This window comes from Ursus maritimus, unplaced genomic scaffold, assembly GCF_017311325.1.
Source record: "Ursus maritimus isolate PB19 unplaced genomic scaffold, ASM1731132v1 scaffold_26, whole genome shotgun sequence".
NCBI classification, from domain to species: Eukaryota; Metazoa; Chordata; class Mammalia; order Carnivora; family Ursidae; genus Ursus; species Ursus maritimus.
In genome coordinates this window covers 24714968-24729831 of record NW_024425119.1, presented here as the reverse complement: position 1 = coordinate 24729831, position 14864 = coordinate 24714968, and the positions used below count along the sequence as shown (strand labels likewise).

General features: G+C 40.6%; 1 protein-coding gene across 1 annotated transcript in view; it reads left to right on the top strand.

Annotated features, from left to right (window-relative positions):
* Positions 1–14864, top strand: part of ITPR2 (inositol 1,4,5-trisphosphate receptor type 2) — a 474341-nt gene that overhangs the window by 34992 nt on the left and 424485 nt on the right. The window contains exon 2 of the mRNA XM_040642268.1: positions 1800–1870. Coding sequence (XP_040498202.1) covers positions 1800–1870 — 71 coding nt within the window. The remainder of the gene's footprint in view (positions 1–1799; positions 1871–14864) is intronic.

Sequence of the window (14864 nt, the reverse complement as noted above, 5' to 3'; positions counted from 1 at the left end):
GACTTCCTGTTTCTAAGAAAAACAGTTTTAAAGACTTGTAAAAGGAATATCTTGCATGCTTGGCAACTCTTGTAAAACCGCATGTTGGTAAACCAGTGTGAATGAAGTATATATGAAAAAGAAAATCAAAGAAAGAACCATATTGCTCGACCAAGTTAGCATTTTGTGTTGTGGAAATTGGACGCCGTAGAGAAATTTGGTGATTTAGGAAGTGTCTGCTTTTGGTAACCAGATAAATCAGGAAGCAAAAGTTTCATTTTGATTTCGTTAGTCTTCCTAATTCAAGGGGACATTTGATCACAAATTGGGCTTTACTGTGCTGGAGTTGATGCATACTAGTGATCTGGTTATATGGGTTTTTGTTTGTTTCTTTTTTTTGTTTGTTGCAACTTGGGCTCCTCCTTTCAAATGAATTCGCAAATTTCGAACTAATTCACATGCATTCTCACAATATCCAGTTATTCCTACCACTTAGTCAATGGAGAAAATGAATGTTAGTAAATAAGCTTTGGTAGTTAGATAATTCTCTTTGAACAGGAGGTTCATGACTCCTGGCTCTCAGGTCAGATATTCATTCAACTTCTCTCTTGGTATTGTCTTAGAAATTGGCTTCTGATGAATATTTTAATAGGAATTAAGTATGTTTTTGTAACTATAAAGGTAATTTATTCATTTGATTGATATTCATTGAGTACCTAGTATGTGTCAGGCATTCTTCCAGAAGCAGACTGTATGGTAAGGAATAAGGTAGGCAAGGTCCTTGATTTTTATTTATCTATTAAACACTTATTTTAAGGCTTACTATGTGCCAGAAACTGCACTAGGTTCTTTAGAGATATTAAGTCATTTAATTGTCCTAGCAAAGCTATGAGGTGGGTATCTTTATTCTACAGGTGTAAAGAAGGAGGCCCAAAGTCACCTTGCTACTAAGCTACTAAGCTACTAAGCGGCGGACCCAGGGTTTGAATGCACAATGAGAGCTCATTACCACCCACCTTATGGTCTTTCTGTGAGCCTGATCTCCTGAGCTCCCACATTTCTTGTTAATAAACAAACAAACAAACAAACAACCCCGCCAAACACACACACAGGAAAAAAATAAAGGAAAATCAAAACTATGTAATCTGACCACTGTTAATATTTTGGTCATTTTGGTGTCTGTGTTCCATTCCTTACATGTGTATGTAGAGGCTGTGTGTGTTTAAATATATATGATACCTTGTTGGTTTGTTACCACTTATTTTAATAACATATTATAAATATTTTACAGGCCAGTACATTTTAAAAATAGACTTTTTTTTAAAAAGAGATTTTATTTATTTGACAGAGAGAGAGACAGAGAGAGAGGGAACACAAGCAGGGGGAGTGGGAGACGGATAAACAGGCTTGCTGCTGGGTAGGGAGCCCCTCGCTGGGCTCGATGCTGAGCTCCATCCCAGGACCTTGGGATCATGACCTGACCCAAAGGCAGATGCGTAACGATTGAGCCACCCAGGTGCCCCTAAAAATAGACTTTTAAATAGCTTTACAGTGCCCCATCATTTGTCTGTATCATGATTTACCTAACCAGTTTCCTTCCACTTAACAAAAATTTTCAATTTCATAAAACTTGCTATAATTAGTATCTTTATAACAAAAGGATTTATAACAAAATCTTTTTACAAATTTATGATTGTTAAAATATTTCTTAGTGAAAAATGGCATTCATACTCTTCGTAAATATTTAGACAGTAGCCACATGCGGTCTGTGCTTGATGAACATGACGAGGTTATCAATGCCCACATGCTTTGTCTTCCAGGTTAGTGGATGATAGATGTGTGGTGCACCCGGAGGCAGGAGACCTTGCCAACCCTCCCAAGAAGTTCAGAGGTAAGAAATAAATGTATATTTTTTATTATGTGACCTAAGGGCATGAAATTATTTTTGGGTCTTAAAATAAGTCATGTTAAAACTTTATTCAGTGTGAAACTTTCACATATAAATATGTCCACTGAAAAGTCTTTCAAAAAATTTCTTCGTTGTTTTTCTTCTTTTACATATTGAGGGATTTACAGGGAAAGAGTAGTTTCAATTTTTGTTTTGATGGACAATCTGTTGAAGAGAAATCTTGATAATGAACTCTGAAAGGCTACTTTGCAAACCAATAAATACAGCCAAATATTTATTTATGTATTCCTGGGACAAGTGTGCTATAAATGTTAGTGTTTCGTTATCAGCTCTTTATATTTGTAAAATCTCCAAGAGGGTGACAGTGATTTGTTCATGTAGCTTTTTTTTTTTTTTTAAAGATTTTATTTATTTATTCGACAGAGATAGAAACAGCCAGTGAGAGAAGGAACACAAGCAGGGGGAGTGGGAGAGGAAGAAGCAGGCTCATAGCGGAGGAGCCTGATGTGGGGCTCGATCCCATAACGCCGGGATCACGCCCTGAGCCGAAGGCAGACGCTTAACCGCTGTGCCACCCAGGCGCCCCTGTTCATGTAGCTTTTAAAATGTCACTTTGGATGGCACATAATAATGAACAGTTGTCTTAGAACTCCTTTCTAAGTATAATTTTAGAGTTAGCTTGATAATATCAACGGAGACATTGGCCATAATAGGAGACTGATTATAACTGGACTGTTATGAAGGAAGGATTAATGGAATCTGCCTAGAATCATAGACAAACTAAAATGAGCAATTAAAAGCTTGCTCAAATGAATTTCATAGTTTATGTGTACTTACAATAATAAAAATAATTTTGAAGCAGCATTCACTTTGAACACACTGTGTAAGCATTCCTTCTCATAATGGTGAAAAGCAGCTTTAATGTGGGATAAAATCCCAGAGAGAGAAAGTGGAAGGGATTCCCCAGAGCCCCAGACCCAAGTCAGGATGTGCTGCTTCCTGCATTGGGGAAGGGAAGTGTTTCACATTCAGCAAATGTTTCCGTTGTTTCACTCTCTGTGACGGACACTTTCCCACCCAATTCTCATTGTAAGAATTTCTCTACACTCAGAACCTTGCGGAGAGAGTGACAAGCACAATAAATATTTTTTGAGTTAAATCGGTCACTTTGAAGGAGAACTTGCATTTTTCCCTCCACGTGGAGAAATTCACATAAAACCGGCCGTGGGAGATGCAGTGCCCATTAGAAGCACTCATAAAACTGCTCAGTAGGGACTCTCCCCTCACACTGGGCAAGTGAGGTGTTCCCTCAACGGTCCTCACTGAGGACGGACTCACCATAAAAGTACCAGGAAGGAGAGTCAGCAGTGCGACAGATGAGTAAGTAGTCTTGTAGCGCATTAAAGATAAAAAGACAAGTTTTCAAGGCAAACGAGGACAACAAATCTGTATCTGTAACAGGAAAAAGCTTGGGGTTCAGGTTTTGACTGTACTGCTCATTGGCTGTCGTTTTAAGTAGGTCACCTAACCGCTTGGAGCCTCAAAGGGCATTTGTGGTTGGCTGGTGAGAGCAGGGGTGGCTAATAACAAGGACAATGCCCACCGCACAGAGCTTTGTGAGGCTCGAAGCCTCTCCAGAGAATAAATGTAAAGTGTTTTAGATCATTATAGAAATGACAGTTAACGTATCATAGAAAGGCATCATGTGTTTCCTTCTAACATATCTGACTCTGCTCTTATGTTGTACTCTCTTCGAGGACAGGAGTCTGCTTCTTCCTTTTTGTGTTTTCCAGACATTTGCCCGTACTAGACATCCAACAACTAGCCATGGGATGCTATCGGATGAGAGACCCAAACTTTCCCTGGGGTCATGTGATAGAACTCGATTCCCAGGGCCATTCCACACTTCACCGCCACGAGGTCGGGGGGTCTTATTCCTCTGTTGGTCAGGGGAGAGTAATCTTTCAAAGATAACCTCAGGGTTTGTGGCCCCCCCTTTTTTCTTTTCCTCTTTCCCAGTGAAGCGAATTGTTTTAAAGTGTGAGGATTACTTTAGTGTATTTGAGGGAGCCCCGTGGTACCATTCTGTACCCGCTAGGTAATTATATACAGATGCTTGGTGTCATATTATTTGGCAGGAGCTGGTTCAAAGTATGAATCACTCCGGTGCTCCATCCCGCCCCTGGAAGGCTGGCGTTTCCTGTAATCTAATGCTCTCCGTCATTGTCCTTGCTGGTTTGCTCTGATCTTCTACCTCTAGTTTAAGACTAAACCATTTTTCTTACTCCATTCATCATCAGAGAAGGAGGGTCCCTCTTTTTGTACTGGGGATTGAGGGTTTCCTCTTTTTTTTTTTTTTTTTTTAAGATTTTATTTATTTATTTGACAGGAAGAGACATAGCCAGCAAGAGATGGAACACAAGCAGGGGGAGTGGGAGAGGAAGAAGCAGGCTCCCAGCAGAGCAGCCCGATGTGGGGCTCGATCCCAGAACGCCGGGATCACGCCCTGAGCCGAAGGCAGAGGCTTAAGGACTGAGCCACCCAGGCGCCCCCGAGAGGGTTTCCTTTTATCTGAAGGCTCTGGCTCTTTTCTGATGATTCTTGGAGCCCCATCATGGTAGAGTCCCAGAGGCTAAATGCCGTGAGATGGGCTTGCCTTTGTCTTCAGACTGCGCAGCGGCCACACGTGTGCCTTCCTGTTCCAGAGGCCTTGTCTTTTCACAGTTTGTCCTTTTACGGCTCTTGCATTTCATCATTCTCTGCCTGCGCGTACTCCCCCTGTGCCCTCTGGCTTTAAAAATCATCGTTTTCTTCAGAGACTGGCCTCCTCGCCACCCCTGCATTTCCAGACTCCTCGGCCAAGTTTCCAGAGCACCCTCCCTCATTGTTACTTTTTAGATAAGGTGAAGAAACAATAGCATATCACGGTTCCCCTACACCTCAGTTCCTCTTGCTTCAGCCATACAAATGATAGTCCCAAATTAATTTGAAAAGATTTTTGTTTTTCATAGTCTGTTCTTTGTCTGAGTGAATCATACAATTTTAGAGCTTCTAGGCAATTAAAAGTTAATCTAGTGCAACTCCCCCGTTTTTGGAATGAGGAACCAGAGCTCCAAAAGGGTTAAAATGATTCTCTCCAATACACACAATTATACAGCGAAATATTCTTTTAACTGTGTCACATTGCCTCACATATGAACAGAGGAAACCAAGTTTTAACAATAACTTCCCAGGGACTATTTAAACCCGACTGACAGCTATTTTTCAGTAGAAACCACACAATCAGATGAATATTAACAGAAGCACAGTGGCTTTCTCTTATCAGTGCAAAATTTCTCTCATGGTCAAATACTGCCTATTTTCCTAAAAGATAAACTTTGGAGTAAATTCAGATGTACAGAGGAGTTGTAAAAATAGTACAGAGGGTTCCTCTTCACCCACTTGCCCTTTGTGTTAGCATCTTCCATAACCATGGTGCATTTGTCAAAACTAAGAAATTACCATTTATACATTACTATTGACTAAGTTCCAGACGTCCTTTGGATTTCATCAGTTTTTTGACTACTGCCCTTCCTTATTCCTGATCCCATCCTGGACCCCATGGGGCATTTAGTCATCCTTCTCCTTAATCTAATCTGGTCTCTGACATTTTCTGTCTTTCCTTGTGTTTCATGACCTTGATATTTTGAAGAATGCTGGCCAGGTATTTTGTAGAATGTCCCTCATTTGGGGTCTGCCTGATGTTTTTCTCATGATTAAACTGGGGTTAAGTTTTTGAGAAGAATACCACCGAAGGGGGCGCCTGGGAGCTCAGTTGGTTAAGCGTCTACCTTCGGCTCAGGTCATGATCCCAGGGCCTGGGATCGAGTCCCACATCTGGCTCCCTGCTCAGCGGGGAGCCTGCTTCTCCCTCTGTCTCTCCCCCTGTTTGTGCTCTCTCTCTCTCTCTGTGAAATAAATAAATAAAATCTAAAAAAAGAAAAAAATACCATGGAGGTTCACTGCCCTTTTCTTGGCAAACATACCAGGGACACATAAAATCAACATGTTTTATCACTGGTCCAATTTTTTGACATATAATTTAATCCTTCTCCCTCATACTAACTTATAGCAGTTGTTTTTGTTGACTTTATATTCTTTTGGCTTGCCTTTTTTTCCCCCTAGTTCCTTTAGACACTTCTTTCCCCACCTCCCTTGCCCCCTCCTCTCTAGAAAGCTCTTCTCTGATGTGGACTTTTCCTGAAGTCTGTGCTCTATTGATACATGTGCATTCTCTTTTAGGAGGAGAAGCTAATATAAACCAGGCAAGCGAGGTTTGTGGGTCCCTTTGTTACCATCAGTGTGATAAAACACAGAAGCAATAGAGAACCCAGGAAGCCACCCCCCCAGAGGGACTGAGGGAAGAGAAGACAGCCCCTTCTTCTGGTTGCTTAGATAATCCTCAGGGTGGCCCATTTAGTCTTGAAATTTCCAACTCTGAGATTCTGTGGTCATTTGACATGTGACTGTTTCATAATCTATGCCTATCAAGTGGATACATCCGGCAAGCAAATCGTCATCCCGAAGCAGTAAGTCATAGTGTTCCGGAATTTGAACTAAAATAGAGAAATCTTCTGCTCTGTGGCGCAGTAATGTAGGTAGTGAAAATCAGGGTCTTGGAGAAGGTTGACGAGATTATTTCTTCAATTCAGTTCCTTCTCTTCATATAATTCAGGGAAGTCGCTTTGAAGGCTGGGACTCTCACCTTTTGCCTGCAGTCATGGAGGTTACACACGCAGGCGCCTAAGTGAGAAAGCCATCTTGCTACGTAGTAGCTTTGAGTTTTTGTGTAGTTGACCATGTCAGTCTTGTCTAACATAGTGATTCTCCAGTACGAGCCAATTATAAATACCTCATCCACCAGTTTAACAGTTGCTGCACTGAATTTCTTCAGATTTGGGGTTAGTGTGATTTTTTTGATGAAGGCTGGAACAATTTCAGATTTGAAATAACTAACATTTATTGAGCACTTAATACATGCTACACTATACTCGGGGCTTCCTGTGCATTATTAGGTGGTAATCACAATAACCCTAAAAAGTGGAAATTGTTGCTATTCCCAGTTTTGCGGTTGACAGAGTCAAGGATAAAGAAGTTACGCAGCCGTCTTCGGGTCACTGACTCCAGAGCTGTCTGTTTTTAATCACTATACCATAGTATGTATTGAATTATCCCCTCCTGTAAGTTTTACTGAGCGGTTCTGTACGGCCACATAGATTAAATCTAATCCCTCTTCCACACAACAGCCCTTTGAAGTATTTGTTTGGAATGATCACATTTCTGCAGATCTTTCCTTCTACAGGCTCACTTTTTAAAAAGTCTTTTACTTGTGGCCAGCCACAAATTCTTCAGAGTGATTGCTCTAGTTTTCCTTATACTGTCTTGTTTGTTTTCTGGTTGGGCTCCTGTTTGTCAATGTAATTCTTAGAGGTGTAGAAAGAAGAAAACACGGTACATTTGGTTGCACTGTGATGAGGATTTTCCTTTTTTTGGTATCCTGTGCTTATGGCCCAAGAGTCCTGGGGAGGACTCCCTAACTCACCTCCCACTGTCAGTCAATCCAGACTCCTGATGCTTTTCATTTGCATCTCTGAATCCTCATTTTCCTCCTCCTGTGCTGTATAATTGGTACTTTGGAACCAAGTAGAGAATCTGTTACATTTCATTTTATTAACATTGATTGGCTCATTATTCTAGCCTGCCGCTTACTCTGTTTCTCACTCTAGTGCTCTCTCTCTCTCTCTCTCTCACTCTCTCAGATCTTAACTCTTATCCAAATTATTTATTCAAATTACCAGCCTTACAACACCTTGAAATTTGTTAGGTTGGTAAAAGGTAGATGTGTGATCCTCTGAATCCATGTGTTAGTCCAGTGTTATTGAATATCTCTGAGAAGAAATAGATTAGGATTGTGTTAGTCAGAGTCTCTATAAATCAGACTTTGGAAGATGTGGATGGAAGTAGTCAATTTGGGAGATGATCTCTGGAAGCATGGATGAAGAGGTGGGGGAGAGTGAGCCTAGGGAAAGCAAAGGCAACAAATTGTTCATTAATGTCCATCACTGTGGCAGCTGGACCTCAGCGCTGCTGGGGCCCTCTGAGACTCCATGAGGACCATGCCTGGGAATCTCTTGCCCAAGAACAGAAAAGCTGGGGCCACCTTCTGTCCTCTGTGGGTTATGGGTCACCTCCGAAAGGGTCTTATCAACCTCTTCCACAACACAATTCTGGGCTGCTCCTGCTTGTAGCTGAGCAAGTTCTCCAAGTGTCAGGGAAAGCTCTCATGAAGAGAAGAGAGAAGAGGGCACGTGAGGTTGGAGGCTGCCAGTGTGCTGGGAACTGTCCACTGTAGTTGTCGGTGAGCTTGGGCCTGAAGACACATAGTCACATTACTTGTGCATGCTCAGAAGTTGCACCTGTTTTTTATTTGAAAGACCTGCAGTTAGACTATAAACTGTATGAGGGTAAAGACTGTGTTAGGCTTGCCCTCTGGGGAGTTACCAAGATCAAGAACAGTGCTTTGATTATTGTTAGTGCTGAATTAATTTTTGTTGGATGAAAGAATAAAGTTCTAGAAAAAATTATAATTCTTAAAGGCAATTTAATTTCAGGTCTGTTGTCAGATACTTTTTTGGGGCCTTAACACCACCCAGCATATAACAAAGTTGTCGGCTGATTAGTTGTTTTATAATAAAGCAGTGTGTAGACCTGTTATTTTGTTATAGTCTTAAATTCTACTCCTCTAGATTGAAGTTCATTGGTGTCAAGTGTGCATTCTAACATATTAATCTGTAGGGTGACTAGCAGAAGATGAAAACTTCTACATGTATTGAGTGAAGTTTTTTTAGGTTATACCATTTCGTAGTTTCCTACAAAGAAGTCTAGAAGATTCCAATGGCTTTCCAAGCCAACAATTACATGATTTATATAAAAAAATCTTTAAAATCTACATTTGAATGTTACTGCTGCACTGATCCTGTGTATTTGTGGTAAGTCATCATAGTAAGAACCGTCTACAGCTAAGTCCCTATTATTAAACTCCGAAAGGCTGTGGAAATTGGATAATAAGTTTACTCTTTTCAGTGAGGTTTCAGAGAAGGGCCAAAGGATGAAATGGAAATAGATTGCTTTTCTTCTTTGCTTCTTTTGTTGGAGCTGGTCAGGATTGTAAAAGTGCTTACGCTGTAAGGTGCTTCAGTCTCTGTTGGAGGAAGTTGCTGTGGTTCTGAAATGGTCAAATAGGACTACTTTGGAAGTCTCACCAATTGCTATTTAGGGCAGCACTTGCACAATTATGTGTCTAAAATATATATGGTACATGAACTTTGATTTGTGGCTCTAAGTTGTGAAGTTGAGTTCTCTCCCTTAAGAGTAAGAAATGATGGGCGAAAATGAACACTTGTGATGTGCGTGTTTCATGGCATCAGGACAATTCCGACTCCCCCACTTTCTAGTCATCTCTCCATGGGCCGATTTTCCTGGGCTGCTAGCCCTTGTGTAAAAGTCTCCCTTCCAGTGTTATGTATGAAGTTAGTTCTGTATCTAAATTCCTCATAAATATTGAATAAATACCCTTTGTGAGAATTTTAATAGCCAAGACTACTCTTTCTGAGAATAAGTCCTAAATGTTGAATTTCTTAACTTTGAGTGCTTGTGTTGGCCTGTATCAATGTTATCTTGTTTAATTCTCAATAGCCCCCATTTTACAAATGTGGAAACTACGCTTTCCACATGTAAAGTAAAGTAACATGTTTAAGGTCACACAGCCACTAACTAGGTGGTGAGGCAAGTTTGATTGAAGCTGGTGTTCTTTAACATTATCAGGTCTTGGGATACGTTTAGTAGAGATTTATTCAATATCCGCTGTGTGCAATGCAGTGTGTGAACTCATTGGTGTGGTTGAAACGAGTCAGAAATGAACGCTCCTCTCAAGGAATTTATAGTCTACTGAGGGAGATAAGATGTATATATAAACAATTATAGCACAAGGTAGAAGCGATAAAGGCTAAATAAAAAGGTGTGGTGAAGGAATTGTAGGAGGATGGAGATTTAAATTCCTGTTTTGAGAGATGAGGAAAGCTTCTTAATAAAGACAGCATTTCACCTGTAGCTTAAAAAATTTGTACCCACAGGGAAGGGAGATCTAGGTTTTTCAGGCAGAGGATGAACCTTTTCATGAAAGTAGTTCCTTGGGTCATAGTTGGTATGCAAAGCTGAACTGTATCTTCTTTTCAAACAGTGACAGGATGCTTGGCATTCTTTCAAGTATAATGCTGAGATGAAAACACTATGCCATTACCCCAATACATTTGGTCTTCTAGGAGATAGAAGTTAGCCAATGATACTGAAATGTGACCAAGCCTACTGTACTGCTACCACTGCTGATGTCACATTTATTTAGTTTTTACTATATGTCAGCTAATGCTTCATATTCTGTTAATCTTTGTGAACATTACATAACCCTAAGAGGTATGTATTATTACTGAACATTATTATCTGCATGAATTAGATAGGTGCTATGCCAGAAATAAAACAACCACCACCACCAAATGCTTATATAAGATAGAAGTTATTTCTCTCTCATTTCATAGTTCTTAGGTGAGTGGATCAGAACCATCTTGGCAACTCTACCGTCCTCAACACATGACCCCCAGATTTGTTCCAGTGGTCAGCATTTCCCAGTCAGTGGAAAGGGGGGAGGGGCACCTGGGTGGCTCAGTCAGTTAAGCAACTGCCTTTGACTCAGGTTGGGATCCCAGTGTCCTGGGATCGAGCCCCACATCGGGCTTCCTGCTCAGTGGGGAGTCTGCTTCTCCCTCTGCCTCTGCCACTCTCCTTGCTCATTCCCTCTCTCACTCTCTCTCTCAAATGAATAAATAAAATCTTAAAAAAAGGGGAGGGTAAAAGGAATCCAGGGCAAGTAGATTTTTCTTTCAGGAATATCTGGAACCTTGTATATCACTCCTGCTCATATTTCATTGTCACATGGCATATTGGGTTGAATGGTAGCCCCCAAAGGTAAGTCCGTGCCCTAATACCTGGATCCCGTGGATGTTATCTTATTAGTGAGGGAAAAAGAGTTTTTGCAAATGTAATTACATTAAGAATCTTGAGATGAGATCATCTTGGATTACCCAGGTGGGCTCCATATCCAATGACAAGTGTCCATGTAAGGGACAGAAGAGGAGAAGACACATGCACAGAGGAGAAGGCCATGCAAAGACGGACACAGGGCATGCTGTTATGTTGCCACAGGTCGAGGAATCTCTGGGACCACCAGAAGGTGGAAGAGACAAGAGAAGATTGTTTCCTAGATCCCTCGGATGGAACATGGCTCTGTTGACACCTTGATTTTGGACTTATGGCCTTCAGAATGACAGGAGAATAAATTTTTGTTGTTTTTAGGCACCAAGTTTGTAGACATTTGGCATGGCAGCCACAGGAAACAAATGTATATGGCCACATCTTGCTGCAAGTAGGTTGAGGAATGTGGTTGTTAGTGGGCTGGCCACATGCCCACCTAAACTCAGGAGTTCTGTTACCAAAAGGAAGAAGAGAATGGATATTGGGGGTGAGGGGTAACATTCTCTGGCACATCTCATTTTATAGCTGAGAAAATGGAGGTTGGAGAAGCTAAGGAACTTGCTCAAGGTTATACAATGAAAAGGAAGCAAAGCTTTGATTGAAATCCAGACCCTTAACCATTAACTGTATTGCGTTTAAGCCCAAGGGGCTTCGGAAGCACAAAGAAGAGAACTGTAATTGATTTAGGAATTCAGAAGAATATAGGTGAGCTGGAGCTGTGGAAGAATGAGCAGTTGTTAACCAGGGGGGAAAAGAAGGGGTTGAGGAGAAAGAAGCATTTCTGGCTGAGGTGCAGAGGAGTGCAGTGGCATGACCCATTTGTGTTTGTGGCTTTTAAGAATGTTTAAAGCTCAGGAGAATGTGGAAGAGTGGCAGAGATGAGCTTGGAGGAGGGTCAGATGCCTCATGGCCTTGTATGCCACACTGAGGCATTTGATACTTATGTTAAGACAGTGGAGGACTATTAAAGAATTTTAAGCTGGTCTGAGACATGATCAAAATTGAAATTTTGAAAGACTATTCTCTTACATGGAGAGGTGGAAAATATAGGATAGGATACCAACTAAGAGACTGTTAAAAATAGTCTAGAAAATTTGATAATGGACTAAGCTAGTAGCTATGGATGGTGAGAAGGGGATGTATTTGACCATAGTAGAGCCTGATGACTAATTGTGCGGAAGTGGGGGTGGGTGGTGGAGTTGAGGGAGAGCGTGTGTCCCAGATTCTCCCAGGTTTCAGATTTGGGCAATGTAGTAGATTGTAGTAGCATGTATTATGATATGGAATGCAAAAGAAACTACTTGATAGGGGAAGGTAATTGTATTAGCTCTTTCTATCTTACTATCTATGTCAAAACACCCCCAAACTGAGTGGCTCACTTAGCACCCATTGGTGTAATTCATGAATCTGTGGTTCATTGGCTGATTCTTTTGTTCTGAGCTGGCATGGCTGATTTTTGCTGAACTTGCTCATTTATCTGTAGGTATTTTGCAGCTGGATGGTCTAGGATGGTTTCACTCACGTATCTGCCAGTGCATAGGTTGTTGATGGGGGTGGCTGGGCCACGTGTGTCTTATTGCCTGGCAGGCTAGCTCAGATTCTTCACATAAGGAGAGTACGACAGCAGCAAGAAAGAGAAAACACCAGTGCTCATCACTGTTCAAACCTCTGCCTGTGTCACATTAGTAAATGTGAAGATGCAAAGAATGGAGATATTGGCTGTGCCTTTTGATAGGTGGAACTGCAAAGTCATCAGCAACAGGGTGTGTGTACAGGGGTGGGAAGAACTTATGGCCCTTTTGCAGTTTACCACAGTAATGAGCATCCTTTCTGCCAGAGACATAGATTGAGAAGATTGCTGGTTATATTGACCAGGAGGCTCAGAAATCTAGATGAAAAAATAGAGATTTGAAATTGATTAAAATATGGATTGACTTTAAAGCTGTGAGAGTAAGAAGAAAAGAATACCCTAATTGGAATCTCTGGGAATATCAACATTTAAGGTGCCAGAAGAAAACATCACAGTATCAAGAGCCACCATGAAGTACCACTACAAAAGTGGCCAAGATAAAAAAAAAAATACTGAAAATACCAAGTGTTGGCAAGGATGCAGGTCAGCTAGGACTCTCGTACATTGCTGGTGGTGTGCAAGATGCTACGGCCATTTTGGAAAAGAGTTTGGCAGTTTCTTATAAAGTTAAACGTGCACATACTATATGACCCCCAAATTTCACTCTTGGGTATTAACTAAAAACAATGAAAATTAAGTTCACACAAAGATTTGTGCATGAATGTTTATAGCAAAAACTGGAAACAATCAAAATCTCAACTGGTCAATGGACAACTGATGCATGCAATGGTATATCCACATAATGGAACATTACTCAAGAGTAGCAAGGAATGAAGGACTGATAACCCCAACAACACAAAAGAATCTCAAAACTGTTATCTAATTGAAAGAAGCCAGTCTCAAAAGGCTGTGCAATGTATGACTGCATTAATATGCCATTCTGGAAAAGGCTGAGGTGGGAGGGATGAATTTAGCCAACTCAAGCTAGACTAGTCCTGAGGTGGTTAAAAGTTCTGTTGACCCAGAAGTACTCTCTTGACTTCACTGAAAAAAAAGTGAAGTCTCCCTACTCTATACTTGTGTGACTTTTTTTTTTTTTTTTTTTTTTGCCTCTGAGACTCCCTGTGTGGGAAGATGGAGAAAGACCTTATTCATTCAGATCTCTTTGCCTGTCCTTGGTGAGGTCTTTAGATATTTACATGATACAGTAGTAATTTTGGGGAAAAGAATGATCCTTATGGTAACTATTTTAATCATTTTTATAGGATGTTTGCTCTTCTAAATGATATGGAGGGTTTGAGGTTTTCTACCTATATAATGTTTATTATTAACTTTGTATTCCTTAGGAAAGTAATCCAATTATTTCATTCAGCGGAATTTCCTATAGAAAGTGCATTCTTTTTATAATGTAGTTTCCAGGAGCACATTATGTTAAGAAGCATGGACTGAAACTATGGCTCACTCAAAAAACTCTTCAGGGAAGTAAATAGTAGTGATTAAAAAAAAAAAAAGATCTATTTATTTCTTTGAGAGAGAGAGTGTTTGTGGGGGCAGGCAGAGGGAGAGAATCGCAAGAAGACCCCGCACCCACTGCAGAGCCCTACGCAGGGCTCCATCTCATGACCTTAGATCATGATCTGAGCAGAAACCAAGAGTCAGTCCCTCAACCGACTGAACCACCCAGGCGCCCCAATAGTAATGATTTTTAAACCATTTCCCTTGTCCTCTCTTATCTTGTCATGTAGTAGGCATATTAAAAGGCATGTTAAAAAGTCAAATCACTTCAGTTTTCTCGTGCTGTATAGCATAAAGTGTCTACATGTGGGAGAATGTCATACACATATTTGTTAAGTGGAAGTATATGTGAATTAAGATTGTACATCTATGGTTTGTGGTAGGTGGGCCTTGTTTGTTTCACTCTCTTATGAGTATTGAATAAATTAAAACAAGTTATATTTTGTTTATGAAAGTCTCTGTGTATCTCCATAAAGCTTACTAATCATTAACTTATTTAAGCTACCACTAAGATAAAAGATTGATTTGTACATTGTGTATTCAAGTTCAAGTAAACTGCCTTTTCTTCCCAGGTGTTGATTTAGTGAGTGAGCCATTTAAAGATCTTCTCTGATCAGGTGCCCTTGCTTACATTTTGTGGTTTTCAAGGTAAATACAGCAATTTCAGAATAAAGCAAACAGGTGCTGGCGGGTGGCATTGTTTGTTTTACAAATGCTTGGAAGTAGTTTGGAAACTCTTGTCTTTTAGAGAATGAAGTAGGTAAAAAC